Source organism: Lygodium microphyllum, unplaced genomic scaffold (assembly GCF_053477565.2).
Source record: "Lygodium microphyllum isolate KBCC unplaced genomic scaffold, Lygodium_microphyllum_v1.1.10 scaffold_46, whole genome shotgun sequence".
Classification (NCBI taxonomy): domain Eukaryota; kingdom Viridiplantae; phylum Streptophyta; class Polypodiopsida; order Schizaeales; family Lygodiaceae; genus Lygodium; species Lygodium microphyllum.
The window spans coordinates 768,818-789,299 of record NW_028229529.1 but is presented as its reverse complement, the minus strand read 5'-3'; the positions used below and the strand labels follow the sequence as shown (position 1 = coordinate 789,299).

At 40.4% G+C, this 20,482-nt stretch overlaps 1 protein-coding gene across 1 annotated transcript; it reads left to right on the top strand.

Annotated features, from left to right (window-relative positions):
• The first annotated feature begins 1,965 nt into the window (after window positions 1–1,965).
• Window positions 1,966–5,328, top strand: LOC148008920 (uncharacterized). The gene has a single exon (XM_087673911.1). It carries the CDS (start codon window positions 2,327–2,329, stop codon window positions 4,295–4,297), a length of 1,971 nt encoding a protein of 656 aa, XP_087530037.1. The 5' UTR covers window positions 1,966–2,326; the 3' UTR covers window positions 4,298–5,328.
• Window positions 5,329–20,482: the final 15,154 nt, after the last annotated feature.

The window sequence follows — 20,482 nt, the reverse complement described above, 5'->3', positions numbered from 1 at the left end:
AAGGTAAATTGAGCAAGGTGGAAGAGCTTCTTACTCGTTGCTTGCTTGCTTCCTTTTATACTCTAATGCCTTCACCTTAGCCTTTAATCGAGCTCCCACAGCTGTGGGATGGCTCTCCTACCATGAAAATAGACAAGAGGGAAGAGAGGTGAAGCATTGAAGAGCGCACACACACAACAGTGATGGATACCTGAGAACATAGAGAGATAGGGTTGAAATGTTCTTCTTCTTCTTTTTTCTTCTTCCACTCACAAAGAACTAAGTCTACAACATGATAAAAGACTAATATGAAAGTACCACAACATATATACACATGGTCACTAAGTGTGAACCCGCTAGGAAAAAAGATGTGGCACAATAAATGTGCCATAATCAAGAATGGACTACATGGGTGTAGTTCAGTTGTAGAATCATTGGTATATCCTCATGTTGGTCACTTAACATATTGGTGAATAATATCATGCCACATCACCAAGGCACATAGTGGATGATAGCTTTTGAGTGCTTTTGAAGCTTATAACATGTTTCCATAGAAAAGATAAAAAATGCATGCAATTTCCAAGGATTTATATATTGGCCATCACTAAAAGTAGTCTTGCTATGTGTATGTTTGCCACAAATTGTTGCATTAACAAGTTGCTTGTATAGCTGCTTGCATGATATGGGATTCTCTACATCATGTAGGAAGAAAAAGATATTGCATTACGATTAACAAGCAAGATGCATGATGTCACACTCTATAGCAAGTCCAATGGTAAACAAATCTTTGTAACTTGAGTGATAAAGGTGCTATACCAAGAGTACATCCATTCATGTTGTTGGTTAATTGCTAAGAAGTTGCAAGTGGCAACTATGGAGTCAAACCATTGTGCTAGGGGCTAGGGTCAATTCAAATTGGGAGCCTACATGGGGTGTTTCTTTGTATCCCAAAGTTTTTTGGTTCAAATAAGAATCAAAATCCATAAGTTACAAAGCAACCAACAATTTTTTTTTTTGGTGGTCTTTTTGTGTTCTCAACCATAGAAAGAACACCTACATATAAAAAGCAAACCTATATCTACACACTAGACCTCTGTTGGTTTGCTATGGTGATAGCTTTTGAGTGCTGTTGCACCTATCTTATGGTATGCCTTTCCTTCTCTTCTCTCTCTCCTCCCTCCCTCAATCTCCCTTGCTCGCCTCTTGCATTTTACCCACAAGCTCATTGCCTCCTTCCCCTTGTGCAAGGACCCCTTCCCCTCCTTTCTTGTTGCTCCATTCCATCTCACAACATTCCCTCACTTCCAGATTGGGATTACCTTTTCATTAGCTTGGCTCCATAGCTCAAAAGTGATGGCATTTCTAGGGTTTTAGCCACATACGTCATCGACCTAGATTGGAGAGAGAGAGAGAGAGAGAGAGAGAGAGAGAGAGAGAGAGAGAGAGAGAGAGAGAGAGAGAGAGAGAGAGAGAGAGAGAGAGAGAGAGAGAGAGAGAGAGAGAGAGAGAGAGAGAGAGAGAGAGAGAGAGAGAGAGAGAGAGAGAGAGAGAGAGAGAGAGAGGTGTGCCTTAATATGAATGCTTCGCATGTAGCCAGTCATGTAGACACACACACACACACACACACACACACACACACACACACACACACATGTAATGTTCTTTTGCATGTTTGATGTTTGCGTATCATTAAAGGTCTTTGTAAATTTAAAAAAAGAACAATTTAATTTGAGGAAAGAAAAATGAAGGTCTCGAAATGATATGTACATGCTATGTAGATTTGGGTTTGACAATTCTCCTCTCCTTGCTTGTAAGTTGAGGTTCGATAAATCTTTCAATAAGAGATGTATAGATAGATTGACGAAGGTGAGAAAATAAAAGAGTCCCGTCCACCGGCCGAGTGTGCATTGATCCTTACCCCTATGTGAACGTGCTCTAAGAGGTGTGTGTCTTGCTATAAAGTACCCTTTAAGGTGACATGAACCTTGGGCAATGGGGCATCTAAGCAGGTAGTGTTGGGACAGGGGAACTAGGGTTTTACATGCAGAGAAGGCTAAACATTGTTTCATGTATACATTGGAACAGTGGAACTTGGGTTTTAGACGCAGAGAAGACTAGACATGGAACCTGCACTGCGCTAACAAGAGGGCCAGGACGTCTTGAAGGGCGCCGCCGAGAACAGAGAAGAAGGGTTCATCCAAATATGGCGCCAGCTATGAACCTGGCGCTCGTTCCTGGAGTCATGGCATCTGCCCTGACAAATACGCGTTTCAGGGATCATCTTTAGGCCTTTACATGCTTTGCCTGATCGAAGAGAACACAGGCTGCTGGTGCCGGCCTCGTGGCAATGACGGCCGCTCTCGTCCGTGCCTCCCGCATCTTGAGATGCGCTGCTGGGAACCGCTTCGGCGAGCGCGCAGCCTCACGCGCAGGAACTCCTTTTCTCGACATCCGGCCTCTTGGCCAAAACTGTCATCCTGTCAACATGGCTCTCAGAAGGCCCTGGTGCTGCAATGTTGCAGGTTTATCATCCCTTTCTTCAGCAGTAGAGTGTCAAGCTGACACATCCAATCAGCCTGTGCTTGCTGCAGAAGGAGATATAATGACTGAAATTACTTTGTCATCTGATGACTCGATGGAGACCGGTCAAGTAATAGATGCAGCAATTGACTTTAACAGATTGGCTACTGACTTGCAGAAAACTGGTTATGTATTAGAAACAGCAAACAAGGGGACTGTAAATACAGCTGATACGGTGGAAGAAGGTACCGAAGCTGTCTCGGTCTTGGCTGATCTATTCGGAGAGCTGGAGCTTGTGGAGTTTAGTAAGCACGTGGATCTTGCAGCTCTCTCAAGCTGTAACAAAGCTGAGCTTTTGAAGAATTTGCGCTTCTTGCGTGACTGCGGTTTCACAGAGAAACAGCTTGCAGATTTTATTTCCAACAATTCTTCATTTTTGTCCGTCGATCTGGTCAGTGACTTTACTCCTGTCAGGGACTTCTTCGAGTCTTTGGATTTGGAACTTTGCATTCTGGTAAAAGCTTTAGTTCTGGAACCGGAGGTAGCAGAACTCTTTGTTTCAGGAGCTCTGCAGGACCGAGTCAATGCACTGCAGGCTGCGAAATTTTCTCAGGATGATGTTAAAGCATTTCTGAAGTCACTCTACAGAAAGCAATGGGGAACCTTTCTGAGACTGCCGGTGGAGCACATTAATCTGGCAATGACATTCCTGTCAGATCTTGGTTTGAAGAACGAGCATGCCATAACATTAGTCAAGAATTGCCCAAATGTTATACTTAGAGATTTTGTTGAAGATTATGATTCAAAGCTAAAGGTTCTGGGATTTGTGCTTGAAGATGTGAGGGAGGCCAAGAAGATAATTGTGCAAATACCTGATCTGCTAGGGCGTAAAACAGAGGCAATAGAGGAATCAATGCTGTACTTGAAGTCCATGGTAAATGAAGGAAAAAAACTGAAGATGCTAATAGAGGCTGAACCCATCGTGTTGACTCACAGCAGAAGGGCTATGCAACAAACGTGCCAGTACTTGCAGAGCATAGGCTTCACCAATGAAAGAGCAGTAGCTTTATTAGCTAGGGAACCCTTGCTCGTATCATGTGAGATTAGTATGCTTGAGAAGCATGTGGCTTTTTACAGAAGCAAAAACTTAGACGAACAGGCTATATGTATTATGATGGAAAGGTCTACACAGTTGTTTTATAGGGCAGTAGAGAAGTGTGCATCCTCTAAAATTGAGTTTCTGGAAAACCAAGGAATCACTGGAGAGAATCTGCAGAAGTATGTCAAATGTAGACCTCAAGTACTGAACAGGTCATTCAGAAATGGGTTGGTCCAAAATCTAAACTTTCTTTTGGGCTTGGGATTTGAGAAAAACTCTGCTGGTATGAGAGGTGCTTTAAAGCTAACGCTTCCTCATAGTTGCAAAAGCATGCAGTCTCGTATTGACTATCTCACCAATCTTGGCATTGATCGTGACGATGTTTGTAAAATTGTCCGAGAAATACCATCCATTCTGATTATGAGTGATTCCAATATCAAGCAAAGGATTGATTTCCTGCAGAAGACCATGAAAAGGTCTCCCAAAGAGCTAGTAGAATGTCCTTCATTCCTTAACTCAAGCCTTGAAAGGACAATTAAGCCCCGTCTCAGGGTTTTGAACCTCCTAAGAAATCAGGGAATCGAAAAAAAGGAGCTGCCTCTTTCTGTGGTTGTGGATATGGCTGAGGAGGCCTTTGTCAAGAAGTTTGTGAATCCATATCCAAAGGTGGCATCCTTATGTAAGGATCTTTTGAGATAGCACACATTGGGCTGTATACCGTGGTGGGTCTTATCACCTGGTTGAGTCGCTGTAAAATCACAGCCTCTTCCGACAGCTTCAACCAAATAGTGCATGGCAAAGAAAACACGTCTTTTCAGCGGCCATCATTATGGATGTGCATTTTAAAGAAGGTCATTGTGACCGCTAAAAATCCCTCTGCTTAGAGTCCAGATCTGGATGGTTGACGGGCGTTGATTGAGGACCTGTTTTGAAGAGCTGGCTAGAATGTCAGCTGAAGCTGTATTACTAAACTTAACAGGGCTCTGCAGTGGCTCTAAGAATGGAAGAAGTTTTAGTGCAATGAAAGTGCCTCGAATGAAGTCTTCTCTGCGATTTTTTTAGGTCATCAGCGATGGGCATACAGGAAATTGCGATAGAAAGAGTTTCGAGCTCGGCGGTCATTTTCCCCCCGACTTGTGTTATAGTGCCCTTTGCCAACTACGCAAGAATCTGTCAAATCTGTCGCTTTTTCGAATCAAGTGGTTTGCTCAGGGTGATGCCACTCCGACCTCTTCCTAGACTTTGTCAAAGTCTGGCACAGTACCTAGGTCTGGCACCATGCTAAAGCTTCAGCTTTAGTTATGGGTGCACAATTGTTATTTGGGATAAGCATGTGAAGGTAACATGAAACGAAGGAAAAGTGATGGGTGTGAGGAGTGGGATGATATAATGAGAGGTCTTGCTACCTGACCACACATGGATTGGTTCTGTGAACATCCAACCCTGTGGGTTGACACCTAAAAAAGAAACAATGTTCGCATAGTTGGAAAAGCTAATTTGCATGTGTAGACCAGGTTCGCCTTGTAGAGTCATGTTCTCTCCATGAGGGCAAATTAGGATTATGATTTCCACTTAGCTTTATGTACAAGTTTCATTTGCATGTCATCTTGGTAGTCATCTAAAGAGTTGTAAATGCCAAGGATCATGTCAACTCTCTATGCAGTACATGGCGCTCGTTAAAGCCACCACAAGTGACTGTAAAGTTACATTGTGCATTTCGGAATATGAGCATGAAGTTGATTGTTGTTTGTTTTTTCTATGCAAATTTCTCAATCTTTGCTTCTTTCTCTCACCTTTCATCTCACTCTCATCTTCTACTTAATCCAAGTACATTTCTATTGTTCTCATAAAGGTAATAGGGTAAAGTTGTATAAATCAACTATTTGGGTGTATTAGAGGGAAGCAACCACCTAGGCATATCAAATCCAACAAGCTCGTACAAATTTACCATCCTAAAAGTAAAATAAGGCATCTACTAGTTATGGCTAAATGGGAGCAAAATTTACCATCCTAAAAGTAAAGTAAGGCATCTACTAGTTATGGCTAAATGGGAGCAAGAAATACCATTGCTTGGGTTGAGAAGTTCAATGGAAGCAAATTTGTGTTGTGGAATGGAGGATCCAAATGGTGTTGGAGGAGAGACAGTTATCACTAGAGAGGAATGAATGATGAAAACACATTCAGAAGAGGAGTTATTGAACTTTCAAAAGGAGGTAACTTCTAGTCCATGTTAATATGCAAACCTAGGTGATAATCTAACAAAGAATGTTAAGAGATGAAGCAATTGCTAAGGGGGTGTGGTATATGGAAACCTCACCAATGTTTTACGGATCAAGAGAGTTGGTGAATGTTAGAATATCAAGCTCATTTATGTGTGTTGACCGACATGAGCTGGACACAGCTAGTCTAGCCATAGTAGTTAGGTACATTAAATAAGTCGGTGCCACTACTGGTGTGAATGGTCTTATGACCTTAGGTTGTACTTTCACTATAGAGTGTGGAATGAATAATGAAGTGTGAGAGAGGAAGCATGTTGCTTCATTGTGTCTGACATCTATCTGCCTCTTTGAATTTTAACATGGTATCAGAGCCATGAATCGGCAAAGACTGGGTGCCTAGGAGTGTGGCATTGGACTTGCAGGAGCTGAAGTCAGAGGAAAGGTCATTCTTCTTCAAACAAGCTGAAGCCATTGAACAATGGAAGGTATGCAGTGTATGGTTGTATGCTCAATGATCAAAGGCATTGTCAAAGGCTTGTTTGTAGCCTTGAGAGGGATGTGTTGAGCACCTTGGAGTGCTTCATTGCCATGGTTAACAAAATCGTGAGCTGTGCTGCCCCTCCTACCAATCTGCGCTGTTGCGCCAGGTTCATATTCATGTCCTCCAGCTTCAAAATGAGGCATTAAGCATCTTGTACATACTTTATGAAGTGTATGTTGACCCTGGGGTGTGACCTTGAAGGTCTGACATGTCAATGGAAGCTTGGGTGATGAGGCATGGACTGTTATGCAGGTATACAGGTCTGAAACTGAATGTACATTGCTGAATACAGTGATTTACATCACTGTTTTGATCCTGAAGAGCACTTGAAGCTCCCTAATATGCTGGGAAGATTGCATTGCAGACAACACAAGTCAAGAAGTCATATGTACTTCATGTGAAGTACTTGAGCTGAATTTTCTCAGTAAAACATTCAGATCTAAGAACTGTTTCACTGCTGAAAACTGTCATATACTGTCAGTGACAAGCATTGGATACTACTGATGCAATACAGGTCGGTTTTAGAGCTCTATCACCTATGAGAGCTGTCATATACATGCTAGATGTATGGAGGCTTGAAACATGCAATGAGCATCATTGAAAACTGAAGTCTGGAGCTGAAGTAAATGCAGACATATTGTCTTGGTCAAGTACAAATGGTTCATGAGGTTTTATGCTTTGGTCAGTGAAAACAGGTTGCCCATGTATACCCAGATACTCATGTATTGACCTTGTCATTACGAAGTAAATGTATGACATGATTGGAAGACAATTTGGGGCTGATTGGAACTTGATATGCTGAACTTTGGTTGATTGCAACCTGCAACTGAATTTGTTGACACTTGTATGTGCTGGTTATGCACTGTTCTGTGACTATACTCATGTCATGACTGCCAAGTGTACTAGCAGCTATCTGGGAGTTTTTGGGACATGTGTGACATGATTACCACTCAGTTTTGGACTTGAAAGTGCTGCTGATTATTTACAGTTTACAGTTTTCAGACTGCATATATGTACCCTGGCAGTGAGGTTGTAGGAGTTCAAACCGAAGTGAATACATAGTATTTGCATTGACTGCTTTACTCACGGATTAAGCCACTTGGTGTGAGCTGTTTTTACTGCACTTAATTGCAGAAAACTGTCATAACAGTTCCGGACTGAAGTTGAACTGTTAAGAAGATCTTGGTTTGTAGGTAGCCAGGCAAGGTCTGCAACATGGCAAATGCTGATAGAACTCATAATGTAACCTAGATTGTGGGAGAAAAGCTTGATAGCAACAATTATGCAATATGGAAGTTCCGCATGGAGAACTTTCTGATAGGCAAAGGATACTGGGACTTAGTGACAGGTGTTGAGGCTGAACCTGAAGTTCTAGATAGGAATCCTACAGCTGATCAAAGACGACCGCATCGAGCCTAGACGGAAAGAGCTCGCAGAGTTTTACATTGGCTGTCATTATGTATCTCGGATGCTATGGTGATGCAGATCATGAACTGTAAATCCCCAGCAGATGCATGGAATATATTGGTCAAATACTATGGCACAACTACAAGTGCAAGGAAGATACAACTAAAGCAGAAATTCAATAACATGGAGAGGAAGAATAGATCCTTACAAGATTATGTCACAGAGGTTAAGACCATAGCAGATTAGCTGGCATCTGTTGGCTCACAGGTAGAAGATGAGGATATGGTTGCAGTGACCTTAAATGGCTTGGGTCCGGAGTACAAGTCTTTTGATACTTTAGTATCTGTGCGGGCTGAGATGCCTGATTTTAATGAGCTGGTTGCATTATTGATTCATAAAGAGGTGAAGCTTGGCTTAGCTACAGGGTCAAGCAGCTCAAAGAATAAGGATGCAGTTTTTTATTCGAATCAGCGTGGTCGTGGTAGCCGTGGTAGAGGCTATGGATCTGGCAGAGGAGGCCAACAGAATGCATCCTATAGTAATAGCAATCAGCAGTCATCAAATGCAAGAGGTGGTGGAAACTTTCGAGGCAGGGGGAGATCTAACTCCCGTGGTAGAGGCTCATGGCAGCAGCAGCGTCAGTCAAACAATCCAAATAAAGATAAGGATTGTCACTACTGCGGAAAATATGGGCATATTGCAAAGGATTGCTGGAAGAAGCAGGGAAATCAGAAGGGCAAGCATCATGGACATTATGCTACGTCCAGTCAGGCAGATGATTCTGGTGATAGACAGTTTGCCATGCAGTATGTCAAAGATAAGGTTGCTGAAAAATCATCTGATGATGCAGTGTGGTACATTGACTCAGGGGCGTCGAATCACATGACCCCTCATGGTGATTGGTTCACGGATATGGTGGCTGAAAAGCATGGTTATGTATGCACAGGTGATGACACGCAGCATAGCATTGAGCATAAAGGCAAAGTGCCTCTGGTGGTTCATGATGGCAGGAAGAAAAATCTGCATGATGTCTTGCATGTCCCTTCAATTACGAAGAACTTATTGTCTGTTGGTCAGATGACGGAGCAGAACTTGCAGGTTAGATTCAATAAGCATGGTTGCTTTATTGAAGAGTTTGGCAATGGCTGCAAGTTGATAGCTCGTGGTCACAGGAACGGCAGAATGTTTACTCTTGACACTTTTTTGCCAGAGCTGAATTCAGCTATGTTTGCTCATGGTTCTGGCACTGTTAGGGATTTGGAAATATGGCACAAGAGAGTGGGGCATGTAAATTTGCAAAGGCTGCAAATTATGCAAAAGAAACAGCTGGTTACAGGGTTACCGAAGTTCCAATATTCAGATATTGGTCATGTATGCGAGGCTTGCCAGTTTGGTAAGCAGTCACGATTGCCATTTATCAGGAATGTACGACAGAGTACACGTCCATTGCAGTTAGTGCATTCTGATGTTTGGGGGCCAGCTCATAATGTATCTATGGGAGGTTCTAGATATTATGTATCCTTCATTGACGACTACAGTCGATATACCTGGCTTTACATATTGAAAACAAAAGATGAGGTCTTTGTTGTTTTTCAGCAATTTAAAGCACAGGTTAAGAAGGAGTTTGAATGCTACATATCTTGCTTGAGATCTGATAGTGGTGGAGAGTATGTATCAAATGAATTTGATGATTTCTTGGCTGAAAATGGCATTCATAGGCAGCTCACCTGCCGCTACACTCCGCAGCAAAACGGAGTAGCTGAAAGGAAGAATAGAATTTTGATGGAAGTTGCTAGGGCTATGATGAATGAAAAGCATATGCCACTTTACTATTGGGTAGAGGCTGTTATGACAGCCGTATACATTTTGAACAGGACTCGCACTGCATGTATTCATGAGATGACACCGTTTGAGAAGTTGTATGGCTATAAGCCAGATGTAAGTCACATGAAAGTCTTTGGCTGTCTTGCTTATGTGCATATTCCAGATGAGAAAAGGAAGAAGTTGGATCCCAAAGCACATAAGTGTGTTTTCATTGGATATTCGCAAGAGAAGAAGGCATACAAATGCTATGATCCTTCTTTCACGGAGACTTTGGTAAGCAGGGATGTTATCTTTGATGAGATGGGTTCTTGGTATGTATCACCAGTTGCAGTGCCATCTGATATGCCTTCCACTCATGTCTTAACAGTTGATTTGCAGCAGAGCACTGCTATGACAGGACCTATCAGTCAGACAGTATCCCCATGGACAGGGAGATTGAGGAGCTCACCGTCCACTGACACGGGTATGTCAGTGAGGGGGAGACATGATGTCTTGGACAGCAAAGGAAAAGAGAAAGTTATTGAGGATGCATCTGGTATGATGACACCTGGCAGAATGACTTCGGGCTATGAGTCTAGTGATACTTTAGACAACGAACTTGGTATTCCGACTGTCTATACGCCTGGCACAAGGCAGAACAGGTACATTCCGCCTCATGAGAGAGGTGAATCGAGTAGTGCACCACAGCTTAGACGCTCGCAGAGGGTCAGATACCCTGTTGACAGGTTGACATACAGTGGCTACTCTGCAAAGCATTATGCGTACATGACAAAAGTGATGGAGGTCAAAGAACCAAGTACATATTACCTGAAGCAGTGAAAGATGAGAATTGGTGTGTAGCCATGGATGAAGAAATGAATGCCTTGGCTGAAAATAAAACATGGAATTTAGTACCTCTGCCTGAAGGGAAAAAGACCATTGGCTGCAAATGGGTCTACAAAATCAAATGCAAGTCAGATGGCAGTGTGGAGAGATACAAAGCCAGGCTGGTTGCAAAGGGGTATGCCCAACAGTATGGACTTGATTATGAGGAAACATTCAGCCCTGTTGCCAAGATGGCAACTATACGCACTGTGATTGCCTTGGCTGCTGCTAAAGGCTGGAAATTACAATAGATGGATGTTAAGAATGCATTTCTTAACGGTGACCTAACAGAGGATGTCTATATGGTTCAGCCGGAAGGGTATGTGCACCCTGATTTTCAGCATTATGTATGCAGGCTGAAAAAGGCATTATACGGGCTGAAACAGGCTCCGAGAGCTTGGCATGCTAGGATCAGTAACTACTTGCAGAGATTGGGTTTTGCTGTTGGTAGGGCTGATCATAGCCTATTTACAAAGAAGACGGACAGTGGTTTAGTAGTGCTGGTCATATATGTTGATGATTTGATAAATAATCACTGGTGATGATGACTTGGGCATACAGCATGCAATGAAGATGCTGAAATCTGAATTTGACATGAAAGACCTGGGAGAACTGAAGTATTTCTTAGGCATTGAGGTAATTCCAGCTGACAATGGATTATGGCTGATGCAGAAGCACTATGCCATAGAGATGCTGAAGAAGTATGGCATGGCTGAATGCAAACCGCTGGATACACCTCTTGATCAGAATGTCAAGCTAGACATGAACACTGGGACTGAAGTAGAGGATGTGACTATGTACAGGCAGATGGTTGGCAGCTTGATTTACTTGACCATCACTAGGCCTGACTTGAGCTATGCTGTAGGGCTCGTAAGCCAGTTTATGCAGAAGCCTAGAAAGCCGCACTTGGATGCAGTTAGACGCATTATGAGATATGTTAAGTCCACTGTAGAGTATGGGCTGTTCTATGTCAGAGATAAGCCCTTGATATTGACTGGATACACGGATGCAGATTGGGCAGGTTGCTCATATGATCGTAGATCTACGAGTGGATATGCATTTGGATTTGGTAGCGGCATGATTAGCTGGAGCAGCAAGAAGCAACCTACGGTTGCTTTATCGAGTACTGAGGTAGAGTACAGGGGTGCTGCATTGGCAGCATGCGAGATTTCATGGCTGCTCAAGCTTATGGCTGATTTGGACATACAGGTAGATGCTCCAGTGAAGCTACTATGTGATAATCTGAGTAGTGTACACCTGGCTATGAATCCAGTTTATCATGCCAGGACAAAACACATAGACACTACCATTTCATCAGAGAGATGGTTCTCGCAGGACGCGTTGATCTTATGCATATAAAGACAGATGAACATGTGGCGGATATCTTTACCAAGTCCTTGGGTAAAGATAAGTTCTGTGGCTTTAGACAGCTGCTTGGAGTTCAGATGTTGTCTTGAGCTTGAGGGGGAGTGTTAGAATATCAAGCTCATTTATGTGTGTTGACCGACATGAGCTGGACACCGCTAGTCTAGCCATAGTAGTTCGGTACATTAAATAAGTCGGTGCCACTACTGGTGTGAATGGTCTTATGACCTTAGGTTGTACTTTCACTATAGAGTGTGGAATGAATAATGAAGTGTGAGAGAGGAAGCATGCTGCTTCACTCTGTCTGACATCTATCTGCCTCTTTGAATTTTAACAGTAAACCTAGGTTAAAGAGTATGTGCAAAAAATGAGAATGTTGTCAACCAAACTTACATTAGTAGAAAATATTGTGCAAAGAGGGAGCTAGTTATCATGATTTTGAACACCTTGCCACCAATTTGTGTGTACTTGGTGGCTACAATTCATGGTAAGGAGAAGGCACCACTCTCCTAAATTAGGAGACCTCAACTCTCTTGAGATAACACTCTTAACCAATACTATGAAATAAGAGCTTAGAAGTTGTGTGATAGTGCTTTTAATTGTTCCATAGGCAAAGAGCTTAGATTATGATGGGGGCACCTCACTTAAGAATTTCTTTATTCCTCGATTACTTAAAATGAGATATAGTACCATGAAGCTCTTGGGGAAGAAATTGGCCCTAAGCTAAAAAGCAAACCTAACCATATGTTTGGATCGCCGTGAAGAAAAATAACAAATTGCCTATTTTGGGCTTGGAAAGAATAATGTAGGCACAAGATCTACACTCCATGTTAAAAGTCAAGCTCAACATGTCTGGAGGTCTCATTGTGTTGATCTTTCTCCATGTGACACTAGATGAGGAATAGCATCATGGTTAATACATATCGTTACTAGTTGGTCACACCTATCATACAATGATATATATGGTTATATCTAGTTACACCGATCATACAATGATATATATGGTTACTACTTGGTCACATCTATCATACAACGATATATAGATGTAGTATCAATCTACCTACTTTCATTTGTGTCCAATTGTAAGAACACTTTTATACAATAGTCTAATTATCCACTTTGTATTGTGTAAAGAAGAAAAAGAAGACAAATTTCCCTCCATCTCTTTTAGCTTGTCATTTTGTCTTCCATCTTGTGTTTCTCCCATATTGTTATTGCAAGTTTAGAGCTTTTGATTTGTATGCATGAGTGTGTGGTAAGCTTGAGGAGTATAAAGAAATAAACAAGCAAGAAGGCAAGTATGGAAGAAAGCAATACTTAGGTAAGATTGCTGTCCATTCTCTCCACTAGTATTTTAGGTTGTTTTGGCCTTTTTATGGTACTATGCTTTACACACACACACACACACACACACACACACACACACACACACACACACACACACACACATTAGGGCCAATTTTGAGGGAGAATGGGTTTTTAAATTAATGTTTACTAATTATGAGATTAGTGAATAGGCCAATGGGACATTGCCATGGGTGGTCCACTATAACATTTGACTTGATTAATTTAGCAAAATAAACATTTTTAAACACTAGCAAAAATGTGAAAAGGGGCTTCCAAACTTATCTTTATGAGGCAATTTCAACCAAAGGACTTGTCCTTGATAATAATATTTTTTTGGCTCATTTTCATTGCTCTTAGTACTTTGATGTGAATTTTAAAAAGTGAGGCCCTTTGAAGTTGTCTCAAAATTGAAAAACTAAAAGATCTCAAATTAAGGGGTATTTTAAAAGTTTTTATAGTTCGCATCCTTTTTATATGCATTCATCTCGTATTTCTCATTATTTTGGCACCTTAGCTTCTACAAATATATTTTTGCATTATATCTATTGTATTTCAACCCTCATTTCTCATGAATACCCCGTACTTTTTCCTCTATAGATTCTAAGTAGTGATCTAACTTTATACATGTATGTACATGGTACAAAATAAGAGAGGATGATATGTGGTATCCAACAATCTACAAGCTCCATGATTGGATAAAGGTCTAGACAATATCTATTAGATATGTAAGAGAGAGAGAGAGAGAGAGAGAGAGAGAGAGAGAGAGAGAGAGAGAGAGAGAGAGAGAGAGAGAGAGAGAGAGAGAGAGAGAGAGAGAGAGAGAGAGAGAGACTATATATTTGTGGCACCTCCAATAACTCTCTTTGATAATGACACATATTTCTACAAGCTAGATATCCATGAGATTGTACCACTATATAAGGCAAACACATATCATGTGGTTGATATTTTGTTGTCAATATTCCTTATATAGTTTGCATTTATGTATCCAAGTACACCACTACTATTTCTCCCAAACCATATGCACATATCTCTTGTACCACTTACCTCAAGTTGCCTTTCATTGCTTCCCAATGCTTTTTGCCATGATTTGACATGTACTTGCTTTCCCATTGCAAAAGCAATGTTCAAGCAAGTGACAATCATAGTATACAGGAGATTGTCCACACATGATGAATATGGAATCTTGTCCATTTGAGCTTTCTCCTCATTAGATTTGGGATAATCATCAATACTAAGTTTCACATACGGAGGCAATGGAGTAGTAATTGTCTTCTTCCCATCCATATTAAAATGCTGTAATACATTGCTGACATAATCCTTTTGGGATAGATAGAGCAATCTCTTTCTTGATTATGTGCATGTCAAGAATGTAATTTGCATGTCCCACATTCTTTATTTCAAAGGTTTGTTTTTCTAGCTATTGACATATCACTCACATAAAGGATCAACATTATCAAGTTGCCATCTTTAGTCTTTCTAGTAGTGTACAAGCAATGATCTATCTCACTTCTCTTGCAGCCATAAGACTGCATAAAGGCATCAAACTTACTCTACCATTCTCATGGGTCTTGCTTTAATCTATAGATACTCTTTTCTAGCTTGTAGACAAGCTTTTCTTTGCCGTATTCCACAAGATACTCTTGTTATTGCATGTAGATCTCATAATAAAGGTCACCATATAGAAAGGCTGTCTTGATATCCAATTTTACAAGGTCCATATCATCATTATCCACCAATGCAAGAATAGTGCAAAGAATAGTAAATTTTACTACATGTGAAAAGGTATCATCAAAGTCCATACCTTCTTCTTGCTCAAAACATTTGGCCACTAACCTTGCTTTGTACTTTGATTTATTATTGTCTACGATCTTCAACTTATAGATCCACTTGGATGGCAAAGCATTTTTACTGTTTGGCAAAGGAACCAACTCCCAAATTTGATTTTTCATAATGGAATCCATTTCACACTACATAGCTAGCTCCCACTTAAGCTTATCATCATGAGTCATGGCCTCTTTATAACAAGATGGCTCCCAACAATCTGTCAACAACACATAGTCAACCCTAAGCTAAAACCTCCTAGGGGGATGAGAGATATGAGTAGATCCTTGTAGCACAATGGGTTGTCTTAGAGTGGACATTTCACCCTCCAATCTTTCGTTCTCCACTCATTCAACCTCCACTCTTTCTTAGTGATGTACCATAGGGCTCTCAACTTGCTGCTCAGTAAATCTCCATGCTTCTTGCTCACTAGTTGAAGCATCATTTGTGTCCTTTGTTTGCACCTTTGGTGCACTAGCACTTGTCTTATGAGGAAAAATAATACGTGGCACTACATCTTGAAAAGTAACAATTATTGTTTCCACTTCAAGGTTGCTTATGCATCTTCTTCTAATTGAATATCACATTATTACTACATACAATCTCTCTACCTTTAGGATCCCAAAGGTGGATAATCCATCTTGACACTGTGTCCATAGCCCAAAAAGATGCATGGTAGAATAACGAATCCAATCTTAAGCTAGATATTTATCTGCTGCAACTAGCATGTGTGTAGGAAGAGTAGAAGTAAGCCTCACTATTTTCATCATGCACAATCATTGTAATGAATTTTTTTAAATGTTTTCCTTTCCTATATCTTCTTTCTTGTCAATATATAACTTATCCTACTTTTTATCCTTTTCTCTCGCTTCCATTTGTAACAATCCTTCCTAATATGACATGTTTTACTACAATGAAAGCATCTAGTATCTTTCTTAAATCTAGATTTTGTCCATGGTCTTGGTTCTTCCATTTGTCCTATCTTTAGCTTCTCTTTTCTTGAGTTGCCAATGCCTGATCATTTCTGCATTGATCCATGGATTTCTTGCATATCTCTTCAATCATTATACTACCCATACCATCATTAAACCAACTCACCATCTAGAGCTAAGTTTTTGATGGTTATTCTAAAGGTATCCCATGATACAAGCAATGAGCACATACAAAATATTGGCTTGACCTTACATTCAAACTTCAATTTTTGAGCATGTATCTAATTGTATATGACATTGAATTCATTAAGGTGGAAGGCGATATCAGAGCCCTCCTTTACTTACAACTCAAACAACTTTTTCATGAGAGACACCTTGTTAGAGGCAGTTCCTTTCTCATAAGTATCACATAGCTTCTTTCATAAGACATGCATAGTGATCTTATTCTCAATTGTAAAATAAAAAGGTTCTACCAAGTGCAACCCAATAGTAGATTTGGCCAATGTGTCAAGCTCTAATAAATCATATTTAGACACGTTTGTTAGTTTTTCATCTATACATCTTATGGGTCATTATTGCTTCTTTTGAATAAGGATATCTTGGATCTGCTCCTGACATAAATTGAAGTTAGTACCATCGAAATTCTTGATGTTATATAGTTCACTTTCCATTGTAGACGATGAAACTATTTATGTGATATAGCAACCAACTGTCAAGTGATATTAATAAGAACATCAACAAAATGCATTGTGAAACTAGCAAACTTTCTACAATACCTGCTTAGTATAACTAGAACTAAGAGACGTTAGAAAATGAACCACTACTAAAGAATAATGCATATATCACTATCCAAACACAATGAAAATAATTGTATATAATTAAAAAATGTACTATAGCATCAATGCTTTCTTACATATATAGCAACATAACATCATCCAAGTGGTTAGAAGTACATTAGAAGCCTGATCTCCTTGAAATCAATACATCAAAGAACAATGTTTTTACTCATTCACGAGAAAATATGCACAGACAATATGAAAATTTATGTATCTCAAGAATTTCTTTAGTATATACATTAAAGTCTCCACTCCTGTAACACTTGCTACTTATAGTAGTAACCAACAACAACCTCCAAAACTATGAGATCTCTATTTTGTAACCTATTTCAAACAAGTTCTAACCTAAATTTTATTGTTTTAAGTAGTCCATTATTGGTTACCAATGGCCAGTAATCTATATATAGTGGAGAGAGAGAGAGAGAGAGAGAGAGAGAGAGAGAGAGAGAGAGAGAGAGAGAGAGAGAGAGAGAGAGAGAGAGAGAGAGAGAGAGAGAGTGTGTGTGTGTGTGTGTGTGTAGTTAGGGTTAGTGAGATGGATGACTGGCCACATTGGCCTTTACCCCAACAAGATCAATAAATAGAAAAGAGAAAATGCAAGCTTTCACCAAAAGGTACAAATTCAACACGTGTATACTACAAAGAATCTTCACTTGGCACCTTCAAAGTAGCAATACTTCACACCTAATTGTAAGGCCACAAAATTTATCTTTCAAGTGAGATTATTATTTTTATGTCTTTCTATTTTAAATTTTATTGTCCAACAAATCTTGTATACTAAGTTTGAGTACTTTGTACATATGTGTTTCATCAAGTGTGGAATGGTAGCCATTGGAGTTACAAGTTTCTATTGTTCCATAGAGCTTGTACACTAAGTTTGAGTGCTTTGTGTAGATATATTTCCGTCAACAAATGTGGAATGGAAGTTTCACTGGAGTCATTCAAAAGTACATTTAGTGTCATGGATGCTAAATTTGATAACATTATTTACTCTAATTATATGTTATTCATTCTTCATTGAAAAATGTTTAATTTTTTATTTGCAAATTACATTCTTCCATGAGATATCAGGGAGGCTAGGTGGTAGTGGATGTTGTATTCCAAGGCTAACAACATCTAACCATTTCCCCTAAGAACACCATATTCCTTCATATAGGAAAGGTAAGGAGATCAATGACACAACCATGCTGGTGTTGCTAAGGCATGCCAAATTTTCATTTTGTTATGTTCCATAAACTCACTAATACAATACTTTGTGAATAACAACCTTAAGAACATTATAAGTTTTCCTCATCCTTAGATGTCCCAAATGTTGTGTTAACCTTGTTTAAGTTTATTTGAGAACAATTGAGACCAAAAAAGGACCTAGATCGTACTACAAAGATACATTCTAACAATGTCAAAATCCTTCCTACACGCCATCACCGGGTTGAGATCTCATTTTGCTCTTTGCTATGCCCTTTTTGCTTTTGAATAGGATTTTCACGAGTTGAGGGCTTTTACACGTAGTTTTTTATTACATTATACAAGTCTTGAGTCCCACTTCATGTAATTTTGATATTTGTTTGAAGGCATCTAAAGATTACACTTCCACTTGACAAGCTCAAAAAGGTATTTCTAGTAGATCCTCTTGTCTCAACAAAGGCAAATGAAAATTCTTTAGATTTCTTCTTGTAAGAATTAAACCCCGAGGAAGTCTTATATGTCATCATTCCTTATCCCATAAGAAGTATAATCCTTGATACAAGGTCAATTTTGAATATGATTTGAATTATCTTTTGCAAATCACATTGTAGTAAGGGCTCAAGTAATCAATGTTCTTCTTGACAAGCATGATCCACTTTCTCCAAACCTAGATTCTTATAAATCCAAAGAGAGGATGTTGCCAAGAAGGCAATTAGAACTAGGAAGCTAACTATATCTAAGAAGCTAGCTGCATCTAAGAACACTAGTGCAATTAAGAGGCCAATTATAGCCAAAAAGTCAAATGCGGCCAAGACTAAGAATGCCCCTCCAAAAGGCAAGGAGAATAGGATCATTGAGGAATGTTGGGTGCAAATCAAGAAAGAACCAATAAAAAATAGAAACAAGGTGAAGAAATGGGCTCAAAGGCTATATAAGTCGAGACAAGGTAGAAAACTCCAAAGGGGGAAGCCTAAAGGATAAGCCCAAGGAAAACCCCTCAGAGGGCCCTAGAAAACATCTCATAGAAGGAGAGTGAACCCCAAGCCTCCCCTAGAAAGTCTCGTAGAAGGACACCAAGGAAGGAGGCAGAGACTAAGGTATCTCCTAGAACACCAAAGAATACCCTAGCTAGTGATGTTTGAGAGAGAAGAAAATATATAAAAAAGATCATTGTATAAATATGCAACCTCTTGTGTACAAAAAAATAAATTTATGCTTAATGATTTTTAATCATTTTTTCTTATTTCCTTGTGAATTGTTAGTTTTGAGAATCCTATCTCTTTTAGAATATGAGTTTAGTTAGTTATGTATAGTTGAAAGTATCTCATTCTAATCATTCTAATATTAAATGGACTAAAGCAATAAGAGGGCACATGGTGAAAACTTGAGAGAATTAGTAAGTTTAAGGCTTTGAAATGTTGGGGGTAAAGGCACCTCCGCCATGCCGCCCCGTGTATTATTACACTGACAGTACCCGCCACTGCACACTGCAGGTGGCGGGCGCCCGTCACGTCACTTTATTCTTTATTCTTTTAGTGACAGTTTGAATAAAGGAAGGCCCGGTCACACATTGTGACTGTTGGAGTTCCCATTTCTTGTCTCTCTCTTTCTTGCTCTTGCTCTCCCGCCATAGCTCGCATGCAAGCTTCGATCCTTCTCACCTTTCAACTGGTATCAGAGCTTGGCATTCTCTTGCTCGAGCTCGACTCGGTGCTTCCCGACCTTCGCATCGACTCGCTTCACGCATTGGATCTCCGTCCCGGTAGCCATATCCGATCTCCCCGAGCTCCCGTCACTCCCCGGCTTCCCGAGCACCTTCCCAGCCTATTGAGGCACCTTCAAGGCATTGATACTGAGGTATTTGATCATTCTTTCAGGGTTTTATTTCAGTCTACAGGTTGCAAACAGCAAGGGCAGCCATGGCTTCAAACCCTTGAAGCTTATTCCCCTCATATTGTGCCTTACACCTATCAAGGCTCAAAGAGGCTTGTCATAGGCCTTTGATAGGCCCTTCTTGAGCCCCCCATTACCCCCTTTTCAGCCCATGTGGAGTAGCAGCAAGTTCAACACCAACAGGGCAGATTGCATCATTTTTTTCCAGGCTGTGAGCACTCATCTACTTCAGCTCCACACTTGGCCATTGCTTCTTGCTCTCTACCTTGATCAAGAGGGCTATAGACTTCATGTTTGATGTCATTCAAGCTTTGGGCATTGGTCTTGATCATTCGGGGCTGATCTCTTCAGATTTGGGACTGTCATAAACTGTCATAACAGGCTGAAAATAGGGCAGCACCATTGGCATTAGCATTTGTTGCTTATACTCCATTCTGGTTGTGCTATTTGATGCCCGTATGCGGTCTACATGATGCCTAGTGCCTTGGGAATGTATGCACATGATTATGCCATGATTTTGGCCTGAAATATTGGCTGATTTGGGACTGTTATTTACTGTTATACAGTGCTGGAAACAGGGCAGCCACACTTGGCATTGGCATTTGATGCTTATACTCTACTCCGGTTACCTTATTTGATGCCCGTAT